Raw genomic sequence first — 25,094 nt, 5'->3', positions numbered from 1 at the left:
TGTTTGTGTTGACTATATATTTTTGCAATTAATCGGTCATCAGAATTTTATTGTGCCAAATGTCCTAATCGGCCTCGCAAAACCAAAATGGGTCAGGCCCTAGTACTCTGAAATGAGAACGCTCACAAGGAGCTACAATCGGCCAAAACTCAGGTCCAGACGCTCACGTGCAAAAAGTTTGTTGCCGATTTCACAATGTAAAATCCATACGAGCCATAAGATCAAAAGCGCGTTTCCCCAGACGGCGACGTCGCTTCCTCGAGCGCTCCTCCGGCGTCCCTGGCAGCGCTGATTGCGCTCCGTGTTTACACATTGCAGAAAGCGCCGTGTCAGAGATAAACCTGGGCTGATGCTTATCCCGCCGCCGCAATGTGGAAAGCACTCCAGTCTAATGTCAACCGAACGCCGCGCCTGCGCTTTCATGTCTCAAGTGGCCGTCCTGCGGCGTGCTTCGAGAGCTCCCGATTAAGGATCAAACCTTTTGGCCGAGGCTCTTTCTTCTCACGTCTCTCGGGGCTCTTTTCTTTCACGCCGGCCAGTCGCTAACGAGGCACGCGAGCTCATGGCGACGCTCGCACGAGGAAGCGGCCGCGTCGCGGAGGGACGTGCGTTCGATTCGGAATCGGATTCATGATCCGCGAGGGGGGGGGGGGGCACCTCCGAGGACTTGTGGGCATGAATTGGCCCTTCCCGCCCCTGAGTCCCGTCGCTCCTCCAGGTCCTGAGAGATAACTTCATCAAACTTAACGAAAAGAAGATAATCATATGTCGTGTATTTAAAAGCACCACGCAACTTTGCCCCCGCTAGCTTAATGCTAAAACATAATGGAAAAGGCCATTGACGGGCTAACCCTTACGGTGTTCGAAATCCTTTAATGGTAATGGTATTGGGCTGTAAGCGAAGGATAGTTGAACTACAACTAACGATTGTTTTAATCATCGATGAATCTTTTTGATTAATCGATGAATTGGATTAAAAACGTTTTCATCCTTTTATTCAAAGACATTTCAAATTGACAGGGCGGAAAATGCCCAAACATAAATCGCTAATGATTCCGCTTTTAGTCTGTAACATGTCAGAAAATCGGCAATATGTCGATCATTGTTTTGAAAAGTCAAATAAACGGTGTTTTGCAAATGTCTTATTTCGATTCACCCTGGAGGATGACAGAACGATGAAAATATTTACTGGTGTTGGGCTGAAATTTGGATTTGGACAATTTTGGATGAACCAGTGTCTCCCGACGATTAATCGATTATCAAAGTACTTGTTGATTCATTCATGTTCTTTATCCTCTGTAAAAAAAACAAAAAAAAACAACTCATGTTACAGCAGCTTCTTGAGTCACAGTAGTTTGTTTGAAACAGTTGGGCTATCGATTGTTCCCCTCAATAGTATCATTGCGATTATTTTTTCCCAGCTCCTCTTCCCAAGTGTATTTAACACTCAAATAAATGAACCGGTATTACAATAAACAATATCCGACCGATGACACATAAATGTGTATGTAACATTTCGACGAATTGTTCCCCCGCAGTTGTTAATATCGGCCAATCTAAGAGATTGTCGGTGGGTGTCGGTTAGTGGCCGTTTGCCCCCAGCACAGCCTGTGAACTCGACTGTTGAACTCCCGACCCTCGGTGCGCGCGCAGCGGCTGCGCCGCACCCGTCTTTTGTCAAGTGTGGATGCCCGAGGCCACGCTTGACTATATACATAGCCGGCGATAAAGACGTTGATCTCGCTTCAGTTGCCGGGGTTAACTTAGGCAAATGAGCGCCGCTCTGTCAGGTTGGGCTGGTTTGCGGCCTCAGATGCTCCTCGATAAATGCGCTCGATTCCTTGCCGCCTGATTTTTTTCCCCAAAATGTTTTTTTTTTTTCTTCCCCCGCGCTCGCCGACTGCTATAAATCAGAAACCAATCCACCGAGTGCACCCGTCTTCATTTGTTTGCCGGCGTCTGGAGCGACATCTAAGCCGCGACGTGACGTCGTTCCTCCTCTTTTGTTGACTGCGGCATCGCCAGCGAGCGCCATTCATTTGCTTTCCGCCAATATCACTTGGCTCGCTATGTGCGCTTTGACGCCAGCCGTCCGGGTTCGCTGTTTATCCCTTGTTGCTGGACTGTTTGTCTGCAAGCAGCTCTAATCTGTTGTAAAGCGGAGAAGTGGCTCTTTTATGAGCTGTTAACGGTCTGCTAATTCTTGAGGAAAGGCAAAGTGAGCAGTTTGTTGAGCCGCCGTGTTTACTACCCGTTGCCCTTTGACCCCTCTTCCGCTGGGGCCAAGCCGCTCGAATGCACTCCATTGTTTACCGTTCCCTTCCCACGTGCTGATTTGAACTCCCGGAGGGTACACCTTGTACAAAAGTCTCCGGGCGCACCTCTTGGCGAATTAGTCGGTTAGGGCCCAGGGGTCAAAGGTCAACTGTTCAACAGCAAAGGGTTCAAAGAGTTCCTCGCTTCAAAATGACCATTCAAACGAACTGTCAACGGTTCTTGTGACGCAAACAGTAAAATTGCTCTTGCTTGTGTACTTTTGAATTGATAGCTTGGCGCCTTCAGTGTATTTCTCACGTGAGCTTTGGTTCCCAGCATGCATTGCGCCGCGCCATTCAATGCTGACTTTTGGCCATTCTAAAGGGCGTTAACCGTTATTGTTCACATGTGTTTATCTTAAGTGCAGTGCCCTGAATATGCGTCTTCATCAATCGGCTCGCTTTTATGGCGCATTTGGTTTGTTTGAAAGTCGGAGTAAGAATATAAAGACGTTTAGCCAGCAAAACTTTGGCCCATTCAGATCATTTTCACAAGGGCCAAAATCGATGTCGATTGTCGGTTTTGCACTTTTGGAAACAATATTTCATCTGTTGGCATTTCACTTCCCATCTATTTGTGTTTCCACAAAAAACTGTCCCCAATGCGAACCGAGGCGGTACGTTGAAACCGAGATAACGTACCGAACCGTGATTTTTGTTGTACGGTTACACCCTCGAGGGCTTATACATTTATTGTTTCATCGTGAACAGTTCCCCCGAGGGTAACCATACCTACGATGTTTTTCTGCGCTACCGCACTCCACTGAATCTGGTGCGGACGAACTTGCCCGTGACCTCTGACCTGTGCTTATACATGGCCTGAAAAGCAGAAGCGTGCGTTCCATTAGCTCTTCACGAGGCCCTGTTGTGTCGCTGCTAAAACGCGCGGCGGATAAAACGCGCTGTGATTTAGTGGCCCTCGCCACAATGCGCCCCGCTTCCTACCTTTGTGTGGGCCGAGGGCTCGGGTTGGGGGGGGGGAGCGGCGAGCGGATACGCGGCTCGGATTCTGGCAGGCTCCGAGGAGGGAAGGAAGCCGAGTGTCAAAGGCGATCGCTGGCCGCCGCTGTTATCTGAGCAACAGACGCTCGCAGTCGGCCGTGGAGAGAAGCAGACGAATAAATGCGAGCGCTTCGTGTTTTGGGGGATTTTTTGGGGGGGGGGGCGGACTCGGGCGTAAAAGGTGTTGCGTGTGGAGCGCCGATGCATGGCTTCTTTCTCCTGCTCCTCTCCGCACAGGCCTCTCCTGTAACCTTCAGAGAAGCCCACGCAGGCCCCAAGTTCAACGAGTGCATGAGGCATATTTTCGCTGAGCATGCTTGGACCGCCCCCTGCTAAAACCCCCCCGACTCAGCCCCCCCCCCCCTCCCACACACACACACACGAACACGAACACACACACTTTCCCCCAGCCCTCCCTCCTTTCCATACATACAGTTTTTTTTTTTGTTTTGTTTTTTATCTCCCCCTCCGCCTAAAGAGGACTCCCTGTAGGCCTGGCCTTTCACAGTGCCTGCAAAGGAAATACATTATGTGTAAAAAGAATTCCATATGGTGTCATCCGATCTGTGTAATTCTCGCTCAACTGATTAAAAAAAAAAAAAGTCACCTTGTGTGCACAAGTCTGCACATTGTAAGAGGGCCGCGCTCGTTCCGCCTCCCAAAAATGTGCACAGGAAATGTAACAATGTCCGTTTTGTACACGTGTAAAGTTTTCAAAGGCCGGTCCGGTCGGGTCGGGACGGGTCAGCGCACTTTGAAAATGAGGCAACCCATTGCAAACTCTCGGCGATTTGATTTTGATTTTAAAAAATGTACATGCTAGTCTGTCTGTGTAGTTGCATCGCTTCAACGTAGCTCCTGAGCCCCCCCATGTACTACTTTCCTATTAGACATGGCTTTGACGCCATTTGGTGGCAACTTTCAGAACGGAGCTTTTGCTTGAGATGGCTTCCACAAAAAAAAAAGTTAATAGTAGGCCTGCGCCATTTTTGAAAACTCAAATAAGATCCTCCCCCTCGTTATTGCAATTGCGATTTGATATGCGATGATTTCTTCAAAGTGGTCTTTTTTGTATGTATTTTTTGGGAACAAACACAAGCAACACATGAATTTGCAATGCAACCGAACAATATCCGATTTATGATCTAAATCCATGAGGCACGTGGACGGCGGTGCAGAGGCGGTGCCAAGCTCAAGTGGCTTGGAGCGAGCGCACCTCCCGCCGCAAACACGCTGCCACGTCCTTGCGGTTGAGGCTCCCATTTGAGAGCTGGCTAATTGTGGGAAGGTGTGCAGCTGCCCCGCCTAATATTGGTTTTGTGTTGCGCGTCTTCAACAAGAGCTGACAGTATCGCCTCGTTCCAAATGTTCTGCAGCAGGGGAATGGAAGCTAAGGGGCGCGGCCTCTGCCGGGGCAAGGGGTGGGGCTCTTGCTGTCCTCGGCTTTAAAAGTGGAGGGAAAAAGCCAGCGCGCCGCCCGCCTCCCTCGCGCCGCTCCGGTGCTGGCGTCATCCGTGCAAATATTTTGCCAAATTACCGGCGGCGAGCCCCGTGGGAGCGCCGGCACGTCGCCGCGCGTTCAAGGCGCACTCCTCGGCTTTCGAGAAGTGGCGCAAGTGAAATGCGGAAACAGAAACGCTTTGAGCGTTCCGGCGAGCGCCACACCGAGCTGCCGGATGGAGCGGCTTTTGTTGGGTGTCATCTTGGCATTCTGGCAGCGGCCCAGAAATCATCGGCCAACAAAGGGAGCTTTCCGCCGTTGCCGCCAATGGCGGCCGAGGCCCGCTTAGGCCGCTCACCTTTGTTGGCTGCAAGAATGACGCGTGGATGTTTACATTGAGGAAAAAAAAACGTTTTCAATGAAGGTTCTCGAAAAAAGGAAGTGCAGACTGACAGCGTGAGACTCCCAAAATCCACTTTATGAAGCCCATATACACTAAAATTCAATTTTTAAATAATACCCCTGCCACCCTTTTTTTAGACCCACTCAAACACTTTTTAAACACATTGTGAACATATTTGAACACACGCAAACAATTCTCAGCACACAACGGTGTCGAAAAGGTCCAAAATGATCAACCATGTGGAAACTTATTTGATCTTATTTCATGCTTTTTAAACTAAAAATGTATTTCAGCACGGATAATGGATTTTACAGTGACAGACGTTCTTATTCTTGTAAGTGTGCGTGTGCGCGGGTTGAACTGGTGTGTGTGTGTGTGTGTGTGTGTGTGTGCGTGCAAGAGGCATCCAAGTGTGTGTCTTTTGAAACCAATTGTGTGTTTGTGTGCTTGTCAACCCCAAGTGACTCTGTGGAAGTGTGAGTACGTGTATGCACTTTTGTGAGAAATCCAAGTGTATTTGTGTGAGAGAAAATCAAATGCGTGTGTGTGCGTGTGCGTGTGCATCGATGACGAAGCCAAGTGTGTTTATGTGAAAGTCAAACGTGTGTGTCAAAGCCAAATGCGTGCGTTTGTGTTCATGTTATCTGAATGCGCATGTGTGTGAGTGTGTGTGCGCACAGGGTGAGAAAGTTCGATCAGTATGGTAGAGTTGCGTCTCGATCTTCTCGGCTGTGTTTTCCTCATCGAAGTCTGGCATTGCTGTTGAACCTGTCCGACGAGTTTTGCGCCGTGATCTCCGCGATGGTGCCTCAGCGTCAACCGCGCTCCGTGTTTTGCACATGTGGTCGCCCGAGGAGACACTCCGCCCCCCCCCGCCCCCCCTCCCCCCATTAAAAAAGGGCGAACCGCGAGTCTCTGCAGACTACGGGCCGGTGGGCCGGCGGGTCGGCGGGTCGGCGGGTCGGCGGGCGAGGAGCCGCTGCGCGTCTGGGCGCCTGCCAGCGACGTGACCTTGTGGCGGGCGGGCACAGCCGCTTTCCCTCCCACTTGAGTTATGTGAGACCTCGTTTTATGACGCGTCCCCCGGTCCGACTCGCTTCGCTCTTGTTTCAGGAGAGACGCCATCCCAAGCCCTTTTGGGGACTGGCTGGGGGGCTCATTAACGGAGAACTGAAGGTTGGGAGGCTTTTACTGGGCGCGCAGCCGGCAACTTGGAAGCTTGCGAGTTGTAGCGCTGCCGACTCGCAGTCATTAGCTGAGCTCGCCATCGGAAGTCTCCGAAGGTGTGCATGTTATTAGAACCGACCGCACCTCGCTCGGAGCGACCTTTTGACGCTTGTTACGCAAAGCAGCTATCGCCACACTGCTTGTTTACACGCGATCTTATGTAAATAAATGTATACTAGAAATGTTTGATTCCACTTTTTTCCCCCAGACCAATGCCAGTATGAGTACCCCGTTTGGAGTACTCGCAGGTACCGATACCAGTATTAGGCCTTTTCAAAATAATAATAATCAGTCAGAGTTTTGCTGATATTGTTACCTTCTCACGAAACAGCACACGCTGTTCAGTAGGTATGGGCAGGAAGTAAAATACATGCATAGCTGACACAAGGTTTATCTGTGTGAATTATATCCTTCTGCATCATCTCCCATTCCCATCCAGACACAATACGTACTGTATACAGATACTGTACGACGTCACGTTGCGTTTACAAGTTCCCGACGCTGTGAAAGCTCCCTGAATGCACCATGTTGCTTGTAGCCAGCGTATCGCGTATGTGATTCTGCCGTCCTTAAGCGTCCTTTAACATGTTTAATGACACCCCGTTGGATGTTTACTGTAGAACTTAACACACAGCAAAAGGATTTGGACACATTGTGTATTTATATACAAAACGTGCTTCGTTTTTAAAACCTCGATAGCGCTAATGCTATAGTCAATGGAAGATTCCATTCAAATGCTAAAGTAAAATTTGCATCGATTTCGGGAGTGGCGGTCCTTCGAATAACACCCAAACGCTATGGAAACACCCACACCCACAAAGGTAAGATAACACTACTCAAAGACACAAACTCTTTCCTAATTTGTAAAAAAAACATTTATTAAGACATTTCAATCACAACTTTCTTCTGTTCTCATTCTAAGTGTGCACTCCATCCTTGAGGCCAAAATGTGTAGGAACAGCCGGTATGTGGTTTGATTTATTATTATGTATTATATTATGGTTATTTACAGAGGTGGGCCTTCGTCTATGCATTAGTCCGTCTACGAGTTCCCGTCTATATTTCAGAGCCGCCCGGTCAGCCAAACGGCGTCGAAATTGGACTTTACCGGTACCGCGTCACACGCAGGTGCCCCACTCCTGACACACAGCCAAACAAATAAAAAATAAAACAGTGTTGTATACATTTTTGTCCCACAGATATAATTACGTTCCTCATTTTGTTTGTATTTCACCTGTTTTCATTTTTTATTTGATCTTTTTTCTTTATTCGGCGGCATGTCTGCTTGTGCGGCACCTGCGTGTGACGTGAAAATGATGTTCTCCACGCCGATTGGCTGTCGCCGACGAGGGACGGGACTGGTTCCGCGTAGGTCGGCCGGAAATACCGCCCAGAAGTCATAGACTATGCGCAGCTCTGGTTATGTATATTTATAGTTGTATTTAAAGTTCAGTTTTCAAAGATTCAAGCAATTTCCTTTCCACAAAATTCAAGGATACAAAAATATCCAATGACTTTTTTTGTTGTTGTACCAACCATTTCCACATTACATGGCATGAAATCCCTGAGACACCCAGGTTAGCCCAGTAAGTGGCAATACCGATACTTGGTATCGGTACTAGTCCATTCCTACTATTTACAATAAACCCTGACCCATTTGCGCATTTCACACTGCAGTATCTACAAAAAGCGAGTACACCATTCACGTTTTCTGTCTAAACCGCGGGCAAAAAAGTAAGTACAAAGTGAGTGAAAATCCCCAAATTTGTAAGAACAAACCTTAAGAATAGCAATTGTTGACTCTAGGCGATATATTTGTCGGGTCTTTCGCCATCCTCGTTGGCACGATGCACGTCCGATTAGCAGATTGGAGGAACGCTGATGCAGCAACATGCGCACCCTAAAGAGGAAACCTCAATGGGGTGTTTGATTTGCACCTGCAGCTCCGTTCCCTTCCCTCAGCGTAATGGCAGGAGTACATCTGTTGGCAATGTCGGTAGTCTGTTTTTATGCTTGTAATGACGCATTAAACTCTGTGGTTGGGTTCTCCCCCCTTTCCGCCCGATGTCCCATTTCCAGGGAAGCCGTGCCAGCAAAATCATCTGACTGAGTGCGTGCTTTGTTTTCTTTGTATGTTTGGGGCCAAGTTGCGCTTTTAGATGTGGTGGCACGCACCCATGCCATGGCGCACCCCCCGCCCCCTCCGAGGTGCGCGTTTGTGCGCCACCCCGAGCCGGGGCAGGCGAAGGGGATGGCGGGCAGCCCCTGGCGGTGGCCCGGCGCCCAGCCGGAGGACGGCCGTTCTTTTGGCGCGGCCGCCGTCTCCTTGGCTCTGCCACTGGGAACTCCTCTTGGCCGCCGGAATCGCTGACACATCACTGGAGGGCCCTCAAGACAATCCGCCATCCCACAAAATCCGATTTCCCATCTGAATCGATTCAGAACAAGTTTTGCTTTTTGTATCTTACGCTTCAGTCATTTTGTGTTTTGCTTTATTTCCGAAACAAAACAAGCTTCCAAACTGTTTTTGCGTTCACTCCCATAGAAAATTTGGAATGAATGCATATTGTTGGCATTTGGCGAAAATGTGAAAAGTGCTTCCTCATGGGAATATGTCACTTATTTTAAATGTTCTCGTTTACCAGAGTGCAAGGCGATATGGATGGACACAACATTAAATGGCCTTTTTTTCACAAATATTTTAAATTAAAATCACTTATCGTAAAACAGATGTTATTTAAAACAACGTTTGCTGTTTTGTTTCTCTGCTTCATTTTTCCTTCAACCAAACTAGCATTGAAACCATTTTGTTGCAGCAATTTGTTCCCAAACTCCCGTAGAAATGCTCTAATATTGAATATATATCCCCCCCGACCTGGGGGTGTCAAATAATTAAAAATTGTAATCGAGTTAAGCACAGCTTAAAAAATAATTCATCGTAATTAATCGCAATTCGAACTATCTCCAAAATATGCCATATTTTTCTGTAAATTGTTGTTGTTGTTGGAAAGATAAAAGACACAAGACGGATATATACATTCAACATACTGTTCATATTTAATGTCTTTTTTTATTACAACAACAAATCCTCATGAGATGAAAATGAACATTTTAAAATTAAAGTTATTAACATTCTTTCTGTAGTAGGCAGTATTTGTATTCCCTACAAAAACAAAAATTCAAAAGGGCCTCGGAACAGTGACAGAAATATTTCAAATGTATGCAAACAAAGTGCGTGTGCGTGCATGTGTGTAATGTACAAATTTATCTCGTAAAGTGTTTGCGGCGCCCAGTGTTTTTTTTTCCGCGGAAACCGGGTCGAAATGGCTCTTTGAGTGTCAAAGGTTGCCCACCCCTGCCTGGCCTAGATGTTATGTTGAATCTTGCGCAAGAGCACGTTTAGCCAACAGGCAAAGGGCCGTTTTCATTTGTTGATCAACTCGATGCTTTCGATGTTTTACCGAGCATCCGTAGTTTGGCGCGCTGCACATTATGGAGTCGCTGACGTCTGCTGGGGGGGGCGGGGGGCTGTGTGAGAAAGCCACAACGTCACATCTGTGCTCAAAACAATGAGCGCCTCAATGGTGGAGCTCCACAAACAATTAGCTTTGTCGCGGTGTAATTGACTGGCAGGGGCTGGCTGGCATTTACATTGGCCCGCTGTTGCCACCCTGCCATTCGGTTGGCAGTGGGGAGAGGGCGGGGGCGGGGTCGAGAAAGAATGGGTCCATACAGGGTTGGGAGGTTGGCCGCGTCTCGAAGACACTCGCTTTCTTCCCGTGGTGGCAAAGCTCCAAGAAGGAGGAAGGAGAGAAGTGAGCAGACTTTGGCTTGAATTATGCATGCGTGTATTCTCATTCATGGTAGCGGTGGGAAGGGGAGCGAGGACGGCGGGGGGTTGAAGGGGGCGTGCGGCGGGAGGCGTGCGGCGGCGCTGACCAATGGCGTCGGCCGCTGGTATCCCTCCTCCTTGCACGCCGGGAGCAGTCTGGGAGCGAGCCGCCATAGGCTAATGAGGTGACACTCACCGTCTGGAGACGAGCCAAAACAGTCCATTAACTCCTAGCCAGTAGTTAAGAGGAGAAGAAGGAGAGAGGTGGCCACGGGGAGGAGAAAAGAGGAGGCGTGCGACCAGGGGCCGAGTGAAGGGCTCTGAAGTCTTTCAGGCTGCAAGGCTGTGGGCTGCTTCTGCACTTTGGGACTTGCGAATGAAGCGCTGGGGTGGATGTCTCGCAAAAAAAAAAAAAAGTCTGTACGCTGTATCCTGTATCGCGGTCACGCTAAATTGCAGATTTTTCAAATCAACCTTTTTTCTATTAAGTGAACATATCGGGAGCCCAAAACCCTTTCCCCATTGAAATGAATGGAAAGAGCCCAACGGGTTTTTTGCAATGACATCAGGTCGCTTAACACTTAACACGTAAGACTTGAATTACAGGAAGAACGTCTGACTGTTTTACAATACTTTGCCCTATAAAATAAAAAAAAATGTGCAAAAATTGATTAAAAAAAAAAAAAAAAAAATCAATCAATGGCCATGACAGACCAAGGCTACAGAAAGAAGTATTGAATCATAGATTTGCTCCATTGGCAAGCAGAACGAGGTAATTAAAAACGATTAATCAGCCATCCGATTCAACTGGCTCTTTTAGAATCCGAAAAATATGGGCTTTTTTTTTTTTTTTTTTTTTTACAATCAACAACTTAAATCGGCATAAAGTCTGCTGATTTTTGCAGATTTTTCTCTCTGTTGTAGTCAAATAAATAGTAAAACAGTGAAATATTTGTACTGTTATTCAAGTAAGAATTAAGAGACCCAAAAACAAATGATTTTATTCATTATGTATATTTTTGTAAAAAAAAATCGTCTGACTAATCAGACATCACAATTTGAGTCTGCCAAATATGGGAAACGGCATCTGCCTCCAAAAATCTGGTCATGCCCTATTATTAATGAAAGACTTTGCTGTATTTATGATACATTTATTGGCAAAATCTCAGCAGAAAAAATCGAAATATCAGAAAAGGTTGTCTACCTTTTGGGACAAGGACGAGGGGGTGCAGCGGGGAGGGGGGGAAAATTGTGGGGGTCTGAAGTCTTTGAGGATGTAAGGGTGGGGGGTATTTCTGCAGTTTTGTAGTTGTGAATGAAGCAGCGGGGCGGCTGGTCACGAAGGGGGGGGCCTCAGATGAGGGGGCGTCTTGTGCACGAGCGCTCGCTGTGGGCGACGATGCTCCGTGGAGGCATTTCTTTAGCGCCGCCGCCACGAAGAGGGGGTGCGGCCGGTGGATGAGCACAAGGGAAGAGGACAAGGCAGATAGATGCAGAGAAAAGCCCCCCCAGTCGGGCAGACAGACCTTTGACAGAGGAGCTCTGTGAGTCGCCGCTTTCATCTGGGCAACCCCCCCATACAGTTGGATAATTATGAGACAAATGCGGCGGACCCCCGCTGCTTGAGTGGCAATGGGCATGGGAGGCCGGGAACACAGAGACGACCCAACGGGCGGGGGGGGGGCATGTGCTGTGTTTAAAGGGTGTGGGAAATTCCCTGACTCTCCTCAGAGAAGGGCAGCGAACGGTGTGAGCGAGGCCGAACTGTCGTTTGCGCTTTTTCCAAATGTCGAGTAAAAACATCATGAAGCAGAATGTCGAGTGTTCAACAGTTCATGCTGCAATCCAATTCAATGTGCTGCGCCTTCTGCCTTGGCCACCGGGAGGCGCTATAACAATGTGCAGTCATGCTGACACTAACAAAGAAAAGACTTCTTCTACTGCTGTATAGTAATTTTCCACAGAGGATAAAGAATATATGTCTTTGAGTATCATTCTCTTATCTGTCCATTGTTTGTATTCAAATCTCCATTGCTTCAAGGGTTATAAAACCGCAGCTGTTATCCTTGTCAAATGGGACCTGCCATTATATGTTAGCATTAAGTTAGCATAGCTGTTCTTAAGCCAACTTTGGTTGTTTTAAATAGACAAAGGGAAATACTCTGACTCTTTTGTTTAGTTTGACAGTAGATCTCGATGAATTCAATAGCTTGAAGCGTTTGCTCTGATGAAATGCTTATGGCCCGACCGATATGGATTTTTGTGGCCGATGGCAGAAAAAAATTTCCGATAACCAATTAATTGTCCAAATAATTGAAAATGTATATTAGAAAATGTTTTTTTTTCCTTTAAACACTTAAAACAATAAAAATACAAATTACAGGCAGAACATGTGAATGTTTAACAATACTTTGTCCTTTAAAGTTTTAACTTAACAACAGAAAGAGAAATCAGCAAAATTATTTTCTTTTTTTTGGGAGGGGCATATTTAAATTCAATTATCTTTCTTATTTTGGGTAATTTGTAAAAATAAATAAATGAAACAAAATCAAAAATCAGCAGATTTTTTTTGTCAGTGCTCTTTGGGGCCAGGGTGGCACCTTTGAATCTTTGACTCATTTTGTAATGAATTAAAAAAAAAAAAAAACGATTTTGGCGCATGCAAATCAAAGAAAAATTAGTTGGTTTTTTTTATAGCCGATTTATTTCTTCCCGGCGTATCTCAAAAACTCATTTGTCCGGTCACTCATTTCTCAAGGCACCACTCCATTACTAATACCACAAATGTCGGAGCAGCAGAAGTCCAAATGTTAGCGTTGCTTTAAAACCACGTGGAAGCGGGTTCATTACACCAAGAGGAAAAAGTGAATGGAAAAAACAATCACAACAAAGGGGGGCTTCATTTTTGAAATCGTGCGACAGGAAAAGAGCACATTGTGCGCAAATGAGCGACATGCCGAGAGTGGGAGGAGACACATGAGCCAGCGTGTCGCGTTTGTCTTGTGCGTCGCACATGGACGCCGCTGATGAGTCGCCGCGGGATGCCGCACGTCCAATGGCCAGCCTCACTTGCGTGCTACAATTTACCCAAGTTGTCCTAGTGAGTGGTTGAATCAATGCGGGTCAGTGTTTCGTAAGTTGAATCTTGAAAAAAATAAATAAATAAATTATATATATATATATATATATATATATATATATATATATATATATACTTTTTGGACTTTTTCATTTGAGTGAAAATGTGAAATAGTGACTGGTATGCCCCGACATCCATATGACTTCCTTTTGAGGTTGGTTGATCGTCCGCACGGGAGGGCTTGGCACTCACTCAGATGTCTATGCGGCAGAGGGGGGCGGGCACGCTCGACTGAGGGGGTGGGTGGGGGCAATGGCAGTTGGCAGGCCTGGCACACAATGGCTGGCACGATACGTGGAGGTTTGAAGGCTCCTCGGCGCGGCTCCTTTTGTTCACCTCGTTCGGGGTTGCGGCTCATCCCGATAAAGGCCCCGCTTTGTTTAGACAACAAAGCGGCCAGACGCAGACAGAGGCCGTTAAAAAAGACGAGTATTATTTTTTTTTGGGGGGGGGGGGGGGGGGGAGATAACAGCAGGACAACAAACAAACAAGAAAACTCTTACTCGGTTGCTTTCGTCTATTCGACGTCTTTGTAGTACGTGTGAGTATGGCTGTGATGTGTTCGTGCAAATGAGGGACAAACGATTCCGAAAAATAATCCAATTGCATTTTTTTTTTCACACTCAATATTGCGATTTAATATGCGATTCATTTTTTCAAGGTCCTCTTCTCACGGGCTTGCATGTTACGCTAAAATAAAAGCAAATGAACCATGAATGAATATAAGAGATTTTTTTTTGGTTGTACCTACTTGAATGAGTTTTTACTTTGCTACACACTTTGACTTGCAGTCTTTTTAACTTTACAAAATTCAAGCCAACAAGTCTTAGGTTAGGAAACGCTTGCTGGCTATGTTCTGCGCGAGCAGATCTCTGGAGATTTGGATAGCGGCGTGGCCATCTTTGTTGAGCGAGAACAACGTGAGCTTGTTGCCAGAGCGGCCAGTGATGGAGAGCAGGAGCACGGGAGGACACGTGTGCAGACACATATGTAACGCATAAGCCGCAGTACGTTTTTGGTTTTTTTTCTTGCGCGACCGTTTCCAGGTGAGGCCCCCTCGTATCCGCGCAAGTCTGCCGGGGCCACATCAAATATTTACCCGGGAGCAGCTGTATTGTCGAAACATTACACATCGGAGCGGCGTAATTAGCTAGATCCTTTCTGGCCCTCTCGCTGGTTCCCGACTTCTGTTGGGAAGTCGGCCCCCCTCCCACTCCCCCTCCTCCTCCTCCTCCTCGCTGCTGAAATGCGTCTTGGCTCAGGACCCAGGCCTCTGGCAGCCACAGTGCTATACATGTGCACAGAACCCCGCTCAGCATAAAATGGCTGCCAGGCAGCCTTCTCCTGAAATGTCGACAGCGGTATGCATCTGCGCGTGCTGACTTTCTTTTATTTTTTTTTTCTCTCTTTTTTTGGGGGGGGGGGGGTGGAGGATATCTGTACGTGTCTGCGGCTTACAAACATGTGCCGCTGCGGGAAAAAAAAAGTTGCCTAAACCACTGTTTCCTAACCTTTATTGAGCCGAGGGACATATTTTACATTGACAACAAAATATTGTAAAAAGTGAAATATTTCACAGCACTAAAAAAGTATAAATTGCGGACTTTTCTCTTGAACGTGTATATTTTTTGTGATAAACACACTTTGACAATGTGTGTTTGGACAAGGTTCGTTGTGATTACAGCTTGTGGAACTAGAAAACCAATCTTTATTTTTTTTTTTAAATCTGTCATTACTGCATATCTTCCATGCATTTTATGCTTGCATATTTTTGGGGGGTTCAAATAAATTTACGGTGTGTTAAAAAAGTAGGTTTTAGGAAATTTAAAAGTGGACACACTAGAGCCAAAGCACTTTACATTAAGAAAAAATATCTCATTAAAAAATGGCACATGACCAAACCAAAATGTCACAAAAAGTATATTAGGTAATACTGCAATTTTGATTTTTCTCATTAAACACTTTTCGTTTTTGTTTTGAAATACATTTCAAATGTGTTTGGAGTTTTATTTTCAGGCTTAAACCAGGGTGGTGCAAATATATTCTGAAACATGTTAACCTCAATTGTCTTCCACGTTAATTGAAATATTGACACAAAGCACACAATTGTATTGTGCAGATTTTGTACGCGTTATTGTTTCAAAGTGCAAACGTTCAACCAGAATCCAAGCAGTTACTAAAATGACATTGATGCTCATGAACATATCACTAAAAGTCACAAAACAAAAAAACGGGCCTAGAGTGTGCATGTTTTAATTTTGATTTCACTATTACATATACCACTTATGAATTTGATGCCATTTTGTGTGCCTTTAATGTTTACAATGTGTGTGTTTTAATAAATTCAAATGTGTTTATAGCATGTGGGAGCAGAATTTTAAGGCTTGTAAAATGTAATGTGTGTGTATATATGTATATATATATATATATATATATATATATATATATATATATATATATATATATATATATATATATATATATATATATATATATATATATATATATATATATATATATATATATATATATATAAATGGTCTGTACTCCCACTGTGAATTAAGACATATTTAATTTCTCTCTGCCTGTCACTATACATTGCTGGCCTAGCTAGATAGGAGAATGAAGATACCATATTGGCAGCAAATAAGAGAGAAATAAAAAAAAAATAAAAAAAATTTGTGAACTTGGATCATTTCTCGACTCCGTGGTTTGGAATCTCAGTCCCAAACTAAGTGTCTTAATTTGCTTCACATACTGTAGTGTGTGTGTGCGCACTTGGAATGGAAACAGAATGGGTATGATGGGAAAAAAAAGATTGGTGGTCAGGGGGAGTGTGTGTGTTTTATAAGCGATTATAAAATGCAGGCGAGTGACACACCCAAGTGTTCACAAAGCAAAGTGTGGAGGAACGGTACAAGCGCAGAGAAACTTTCTTGCCGAGCCAGATTTCTGTTGCCATTAGCCCTAATTGCCCTAATGATTGCTGTGCTATGATAAGTATCCCACTGGACAAGAAGGTGTAAGAACTCCCATCCAAAATACCCACAAGCTTCTTTTTTTTCCCTCCTTTCTTGCCAAGCAACAGGAGATAATGGCATTCATGCTGTATTTTCACTTCCTTCACGTTTGCTTATTTAAACAAGTGGCAAGAGTGAAGGGTGCCAAGAAATGTTGTTTCTGGAACAGCCGTATGAGTGCGTGCGTGTGCGTGCGCGCGCGTGCCGTGATCGAGCCCTGCCAAGCTCCCAGGGCAAAGCCCAACCCTCTCGACCGCAACTGTTTATTTACAGGTTAGCCGACCGTTTATTTGAAGACTATCAGATTGGCCGGGGCTTGTGCACAGGACGCCTTCTCGACACGCTTCCCCCCTCGCCTGCGTTAGCGCACGCTTCTGTTTCAAAAACAAAAACAAAAAAAGACAAAAGATAATCATGTCCGCTCCTTGTCGCCGTACAGATATTTGCATTATTGGCCTCAGTTTTGGACTGCTCATTCTGGGCTTGGTGAAATAACGTCAGAGCGGAAATAAGATGACGTTAGCCAGCGCTTGTTAGCCTTATTATCGGCCTTGAGGAAACATGAAACCAATTCAACAACGAAATTATTCTCAATAAAACCAACATGTAGTACAACAGCAAAATGACTTTCTGCTCCTCTGCGCTTTGTGAAGTCATGTCGGAGCGGAAACGAGCTGATGTTAGCCTTGCTAGTTCGCCCTGTTTTCTGTCTTAGTAAATGTAAGAACAAAATAAACAATTGGATTTTTCTCAATAAAAACATGTAGTGAAACAGTAAAATAACGCTCTGCTCCTCTGCGCTTAGTCAAGTAACGTCTGAGCGGAAATAAGATGATGTAATAATTAGCCAAGTTACCTGCCTTAGAACAAGTGAGAACAAAATAATTGTTTTTTTTTTCCCAAATGAATTCCTAATGTAAAAGTATGTTTGCCCTTCTGTGCTTTGTGAAGTAGCCTAACATTAGAGCGGAGACCAGCTGATGTTAGTCACTGCTGATTAGCCGTTTAAAGGAGTTACCCTTAGTACACGCAAAAAGAAAATAACAATTGAATTTTTCTAAATCATTCTAAATATAGAAAAACAGTAAGAGTCCCTTCCACGCTTTGTAAAGTAGCATAACATCACAGTGGAAACGTGCTGATGTTAGCCAGTGCTAATTACCCACGTTGCCTGCATTAGTAATCTTAAAAACAAAATAAAGAATTGAAAGAGTCAAAATAAAGTCGAAATGCAGTACAGCAGTAAGAGTACTTATTTGTCAGAAATGGAGTCGGTACGACTCTACTCTTCTGCGCTTTGTTAGCCATGCTCGTTAGCCACGTGACCTGCAACGGTAGCAAAATCTACAAGTACAGTATTTCATTCAGCAATTGTATACACGCTAACTCTCATAGCTGCTTCATTTGGAAATATTAAAAATATACCATTGCCTTGAATTTGTCAAAGTGTTGTGTATTGCGTTTGCAAATATGGAAATGTAAGTATTGCTTGCTTTGATTTTTCCATATCCTTCCTTCTCCGGTTCCTTAAAAATTCCCAAAAGAGATGACTTTTTGGACAAGGGGGAACGTCGTAGGGCGAATTGACAACAACGGGAAGGGGAGGGGTCGCGAAAATAGATGTATGGCGAGACAAAAGCTGCAATTGTTGGAGTCTCGGGCACCTGGACGAAGAGGTGAAAGGTGGCAATGTAAGGCGAGAGAGGCGGCGTTTCCGGGCCTGGCAGATGCGCCGTCATATGTTTGCATCCCACCTTGAGTCATCCAGGTGGCGTCTCCGGTGCCGCAGTGGGGCCTCCTGCTGGAAGACGCTGCCTGGGATCTCTAATTGCCGCCGCCATCTGCTCTTTTTTCGTGTGTTTTTTTTTTTTTTTCCCTTTCTTTCTTTCTTTTTTGCCACGCGGTGGCCCCACCCATCCTGCGCCAAAAAGGCTCCACGGGCCAATCGGCTCGAGCCTCCGCCAAATGACAAAAGCTGTTTGGAACAATAATAACCAACCACATTATTTTATATATATATATATATATATATATATATATATATATATATATATATATATATATATATTAACATTCAGCTCTGTATTTATTTCATATATTAATATAATGCATTCTTTGAATAAATACAGTAGATAAAGTCATTTCATTTAATGTGTGTAAAATAAATTTTGTTAGACGTATGTAAAATGGATTGTTGGACTTGTGTTTGTATGCTGATATTTTCGAATACATCATTTACCTAATTAATTGAGGGAAATTAATAAAAAAATGACTGAAATAAAAATATTTCAATTTTTTAAATAGAAATTCTTATATCGCCCTCTCTTGCTCTCTCTGTCACTTTCTAGCACTCCTTTTCTCTCTCTATTATATTTCTTTCGCTATATCCCCGCATCTGTCCCTTTATCTCTTTTATTATCTTTATTTCTATTTATCTGAATCACTCTATAATCTCTCTATTTCTCTGTCTGTCCATCTCTCTGTCTCTCTCTTTCTATTTTGAATTTGTTTTCCGTTATGTATCTCAATTGTCTAATCTGGATAAATAAAGTTTAGACAAAAATCTCTCTCTCTCTCTCTCTCTCTCTCTCTCTCTCTCTATTTCCTTGTACACTATTTCTATTTTCTGACTATTTCGCTGTCATAATCACAGCACTCTTGATCATGTCAACTCATACTTTGGCCACCCCTTCTCTAATTGAAATTTGATAGGTGGTAGTCAAAAATGAAGAAAAATCGCCCTCTCATCAAGTCTTTGAAGTAAACAACAAAAGCTGAGTGGAAAGAATTCCACCAATGTTGCCTCGTATTTCCCCTCCTTCGGCTCGTACCTTGCACGCCCCGCAAAGCTCCTCGGCCAGTTTTGGCCCCCAACCGTCACCAAACTGCTCCCGAGTTGACGCTGCATTGGCATTTGCACAAATCTGTCTTGGTTCTTTTCTCTTCATGACTTGTAAGACAATTACACAGTCATCATATTTCCTTTAAAAAAAAAAAAAAAACTTTTGTATTTCTCCTTTCTATTTTGCTTCTTGCATAATCAAGCTATTGTTTGTTGCTCTCCGCGCCACTTACCCCCCTCCCTCGTCTCTATGTGCTTGCAGACTCCCAGCAGTCAGGAAGTCCCAGTAACAATGAGCCAGGCAAGAACCCTCTTCCAGGTATGTCGAGTGCCAGTCATCCTTCCTCCACTCCACTGGGCCATTGTTCCTCCACCATTAATTTACTGAACACACACGACATACAGCCTCTCCTTTTCAACCCATTTGCAGACTTTAAAAATGTGCCTGACAAGCATGTGACAAAAAAAACCAATAAAAATAAAAAGCACCACATCGATAGCAACTATAGTCAAAGTGACACATCTGGCGTCAAGGTAATTGCAACTTAAAATCATTGCTGAGGGTGCCGTTTTTGAAATGACATGGCCTGCGCGGGGATAAAATTTGATTGGTAATAACAAATTGATTAAATTGGCAGCACGGTGCTGGAGTGGTTAGCACGCTCGCCCCGCAGTTCTGAGGTCGGTGGTTCGAATCTCGGCTCTGGCTTTGCCGTGTAGGCTTTGGCGAGCAGTCCCAGTCCACCGGGATAGGCTCCAGCTCACTTGCGACCGCAATCAAGCGTAACCCTCTCGAAAATGGATGTTTGTTGGCGACTAGTCCAGCGGGGTGTAGCCGCTATGCTACGACATTATCAACCAGCACAGCCACTGCTAAATTGTTAGCGTCTCATTGATGATTAAGTCAACACACAAACAACATTTCTTGTTAAGTTGTTCAAGTAGCCTTATGAAATGTTAGTGAAACGGAAACCCTGGTGAAAGCTTATTTCATTTAAGGCTGAATTGTTAGCATCGCGTTTTGTTTGTTAGCACTAGCTAGGAAAGATCACGCTAATTAACAATTGGCACAACTTGAACGCTCTTTTGTGACATCTTACATTAACCAGAAAACAGAATTGAGCACACTAGCTAACAAACCACATGACCTGAAAGCACTTTTGTGACGTGGTACATTAACCGTGACCCAGTAGCATACTGACTCAAGTTAGCTGGGATAGGCTCCAACTCACCCGTGACAACTAAATACTGAAGACGGAAAACATTTAAATTGTCCTCATTCAAGTGCAAATACAAAAGGGCACAAGAGAACCGAACCCTGAATATTCCCTGATACTACTGTTGTTTCCAGGTCATTGTGCTAGAATGATAGTTGAATGAATGAATAAAGTATAATTAGCTACCTCAAAGCAGGTTCTGCTGAGACGAGTGCCAAGATAAACATGCCACCCAGCCGACAACTCTGGCTCGGGAGACCGCCAAAGGCCGTGGACTCACCCGCCGCATCGGGGGTACCCGTAGGTGCCAACTAAGCTGCCGTCTATCTCCCTGGCACGGGCCGGGAGCGCCTGGCACCGCGTCAAAGCCGAACCGCGCTGATTTTGGACTCATTTGCTGTTGACGCTCACATTTGAAGCTAACTTGTGGGGACTGCCAGCCTGGCCAGGACAGACTGACCCCTTCACAGGAGTGAGCTGCTGCAATGCTTGACATGACTTTAGTGGGATACTCAAACTCGTTTGGATTACTCAGTTAAGTCCACATGATGTCATCATTTTGAGGTCAAACAACTGCAGTGGTTCTGAAACGGGGGTCAGCCGTATTTGGTGTATGAAGAGAGCATGCGCCTTGGGTCCTAGCCGTGTGCGTTTGGCTCCTGTGCGCCGCACACCTAGCGCACCGAAATGATCAAACATGTTTGAAACCCGGCGCGGACGGCAAAAAACGTAGCGCGGATGGTGACGATGATTACCTTCACCTTTACCCGATGAACAACATTTACTAAGAATGTTATTGAGTAAAATGCTGAAAGGAACAAATTGTGTTTCTGTTGACAGTCTATTTGGAAGACAGCTTCATCAAATCGGGAGTGTTCAGCGTTGCGGAACTGGTGCGAGTGTCCAGAAGTAAGTGTGAGCATGTTTGTGTGTTCGTTAAGTGCTTATAGGAAAAGCAATTCACAATGGCGTTATTCAAAACAAGTTTTGCTTCCCCCTTTTCTCAGATTTGCACATTTTTGAATGACTTCTGATTTCAAATTTAAGTAGTTAACGATATATATCAGATTGTAGTTAACAATATATAGCAGATCTATTGTGATATATATTGATTCTCTGAGAGAAACCATACCGACGATGTACCTTGTGATGAAAACGAGTTTGAGACTCCTGCCTTAAAATGTGTCAAGGACATAATTAAAATGTTAGGAGCACCATTTTCACAGAGGAGTAGTTAGCGCCAGTTTTGGGTCTTCATGTATCAGCCCTTCCTGTGATCAAAGCTAACGTTTGAGTCAAGGACGCTTAACAATAACTCATGGGGATTGTTGAGTATGTTCGCGATGAGTAGCCTGCGTTGGCCATTGGGTGATAGCTGGCCGGCTTGATGGCGTCATGGAAGATTTGTGGTCAGACAGGCGCGGCTCCTTGTGGCGTTGACGCTGCAGAAAGCTTGGTGTTACGCTCACGCTGAAAGCTCGTATTGAAACTAACGTAGAAGTTAATGAAGCTAACGTCTGAAGCTAACATTGGTCATCCTTCACTCTTTATGTTAGAGGTAACATTAAAAACTGACACTGAAGGTAACAGATGTTAACTTCATCCTTTCTGGGACAGTGGTCACTAGAGTTGACAGCTATTGAAAAGTTTCTTTCTCCTATGTGAATGAATACTGATGGAGGTTATCATCATTTGTGCATGAAAGGGTTAAGAGGCTAACATCAAGGTAATGCCGAAGCTAACATTGCTAATGGCTGATAGCCGGACGGCTTGACAGCGCACAGCAGCGGGATATTTTCTGTTAGTGCGTAAGTGCCGAACGTAGAGACGTCTATGGTATATGTTTTGGGGAAAGTAGTTCTTGGTCTTTTTACGGGTTGCGGAGCGGTTTACCTGCCTTAACAAGTAGAACAATGCGCGCATGACATGTCATTCAAGGACGAGCTGCACACACGCACAGCGGCAACTGCATACTTGAACGCTCAGGAATGCCGGCCGCCTGTGATACTTGGAGTTGTCAGAATGCAACGTGAAATTACGCAGAAGTTTCACAGAGTCATTTAAGATCACATATTCCCGGCAGTGTGGTCAATCCAGTTGGGCCAGTCTGCTTTGCAGAATTGGGACCACATCTGTAAAGAGCCGCTGCATATGTGTATTGACACGTCCACCTTTGACGCTCGCTCCTCCAGGAATCCTGGGCCTCCTTCAGAGCAGGCAGCGTTACCTGCTCGAGGCTTTTTTTTTTTTTTTTTTTTTTAAATGAGGCTTGTTACTGTACTGGTGGAACAAAGTGTACTGAAGAGTCAACGAGGCTGTGTGTACAAAAAGCAGTACATCCCATGAACAAGCCAAGTAGACCTGAAAGTTCAACCAGACAAAATGTTTGGTTTTTTTTGCCTGGTTGTTTTTGGGGGTTTTTTTGCCTTTAATTTGCTGCGCTGTCCTGGAATATGAAAAGGTCAACGAACGGGTGGGAATTCATCTCTCACTCCTGGGTGAGACATGAATGCGGTTGCTTGTCCATCATCGCGCTGCTGAGACATTCTTCGAGGTCCAGGTTCAAGTTCAAGAATGACGTGCATTCGGAGCCAGGAGCCTTATGCTAGATTTTGGACACGGAACACTCTTGAAAAATATCCCCGCATTAGAGCTGGGCATTAGGGCCTTAAAGGTAAAATGGAATGGGTTCCTTTTTTTCACAAAAATACTATTCCGGATTTTGTAGAAAGCGCAAACTTCCTGTACATTTTGTTAGTCAGCTCCTTGTTAAAGAACAGCAAGTTGTCCAAAAAGCATTGAAACATTTCAGGTGGACCTTTTTCGATTTGTCCTGAATTTTCATCTGGAAGCCAAATATCCCTAACTTTTTGCGTGTGGTGTATTTAAAAAAAAAAAAAAGTATAACATCAAGGCCGTTCCCACACACTTTAAGCAGAGTTAAACTTCTTAAAAGAAACTTTTTAACGCATTCCTTAGCTCTCGTGTTAAAAAATGGGAACCTATCGTATAGCATCGCTTTGAGTAATTGAAAAGACTCTCGCTCATGCCGTTCTCCAAATAAGAAGCCACCAGTGCGTGTGTCAAGCTGTTTGCCACTCACAGTTGAAGTTTAATATAAAACTGACACAATTAAACATTGTCTTATTCAAACACCAAAATAAGCAACCAACCCAAAAAAAGTCTGATAGCTTCATGCTAACGTATGATGTGATTTTCCGTAGATGGGCTAATGGAAATTAGCATTGACGTTTTGCTAATTCTAAACACACGCGGAGCAGCAAGACATCCAATTTGCACAGGCGTATATTCTGTCAGCTCTGCGGTCCCTGCCAGGCCCGCAGCGGGTTGCCAGGGCGGCGGACGGCGGCGGGATCGTGCCAGTGGCGAACCTCAGACCACAACAGACGGCGCCACACACTCCATCCTCTCATGGGCTCCAAACCCGAGCGACCGCGCGAGCTGGAGGCCACACACCAAAGAGCGCCGGAGAGGGGGCGGGGCTGTGATGTCGTCCTTTTGTTCACTCAATTGTGGCCCGTTCCTCACCTTCACCGTAGTGCTGGAAAATCCTCGTCGGCTGTAAATCACGTCGTGGGGGAACCGACAAAACAACCGCAGCTAATAATAACAAGGAGCGTCTATATGGCTTGTTCTTGCGCAGAAAAGATTCCGCCGCTTTTGCCCCGCAGCCATAATGTGTGGGAAGCGGTGACTTTTTAATCAGAGGGCTCAGCAGAAATGCTGTAATGGTCAAACAGGAGCCTTTAATTTGATGCGGAGGGCCTCTAAAGCGTCAATAATGACCACTCATGCAATTCTACAATTAATTGCGTGTCTCCTGTTGCAAGAAAAGACAATCTGCTGCTGGCCGCTTCTCCGGCTCACCACCTCGACTTTTCCCTCCGCAGTGCCCATTACCCACGGTGCGGCGGTCAACTTCTCCATGGCGGACATGCCCGGCCAACCCTACTATCACGACCTCAACTCCAGCGTGGGGATGCACCGCTCCCTGTCCTCCCCTCCCGGCAGGTCAGCAGCCACATGACTCCAGCCATTGGACACCCCACCCCACACGCGGTGAAGCCCGTATCTCAGCCAGCGGCGAAGGCTTGCTAGCGTTAGCCAACGTAGCAGATGGTGGTTTTTTTCCTCAGGGTTCCTTCAAAGCTTGCACAGACGTTCGCAAACGTTTTTTTCCTGTCATCGTCAAAATTTGAACATGTTTGACAATTAAGAAAAAACGTTTGCGACCGTTGAAACTGTCTTTGCGACCTTTTGAAACTTGAACAAACCCTGACGAATATTTGGGCCGTGCACAAATGCTCGCAATCCTTGGCCACCCACGCAGTCAGATTTAGACTGAAGGACAACGTGGAAAAACGTTTTTTTTTTCCTTCAGATTTTCCAAAAATGTATTAAAAATAAAAATCAAGAAATCACACGTAAATGTGCATTCACACAGTTACCGAAATATATCGGGGTGCAAACTACACATGGAGTCAAGGAAATTGCTTCTCCTTCCACATTTCTCGACCGTTTCACTCCATTCCAACTTGAAACTCTTCAACTCATTCATGACAACTATCCCACATTTTTACACTCACATCCCCAAGTTAAGAAACCGTTTACAATTTGCCACCTCCTCCCCAGGGG

General features: G+C 45.1%; 1 protein-coding gene across 6 annotated transcripts in view; it reads left to right on the top strand.

The window, feature by feature from the left end:
* Positions 1-25,094, top strand: part of LOC147150757 (nuclear factor 1 B-type-like) — a 61,437-nt gene that overhangs the window by 17,475 nt on the left and 18,868 nt on the right. For 5 of the 6 annotated variants that reach the window (XM_086024359.1, XM_086024357.1, XM_086024361.1 and 2 more), the window contains 3 exons: positions 19,484-19,540; positions 21,279-21,347; positions 24,350-24,470. In XM_086024359.1, the coding sequence (XP_085880485.1) occupies positions 19,484-19,540; positions 21,279-21,347; positions 24,350-24,470 (247 nt within the window). The remainder of the gene's footprint in view (positions 1-19,483; positions 19,541-21,278; positions 21,348-24,349; positions 24,471-25,094) is intronic. The other variant, XM_086024360.1, reaches the window with a different exon arrangement.

Source organism: Filicampus tigris, chromosome 2, assembly GCF_054856515.1.
Source record: "Filicampus tigris isolate MCC_2025a chromosome 2, RoL_Ftig_1.0, whole genome shotgun sequence".
Classification (NCBI taxonomy): Eukaryota; Metazoa; Chordata; class Actinopteri; order Syngnathiformes; family Syngnathidae; genus Filicampus; species Filicampus tigris.
This window is presented reverse-complemented; position numbering and strand designations above follow the sequence as displayed.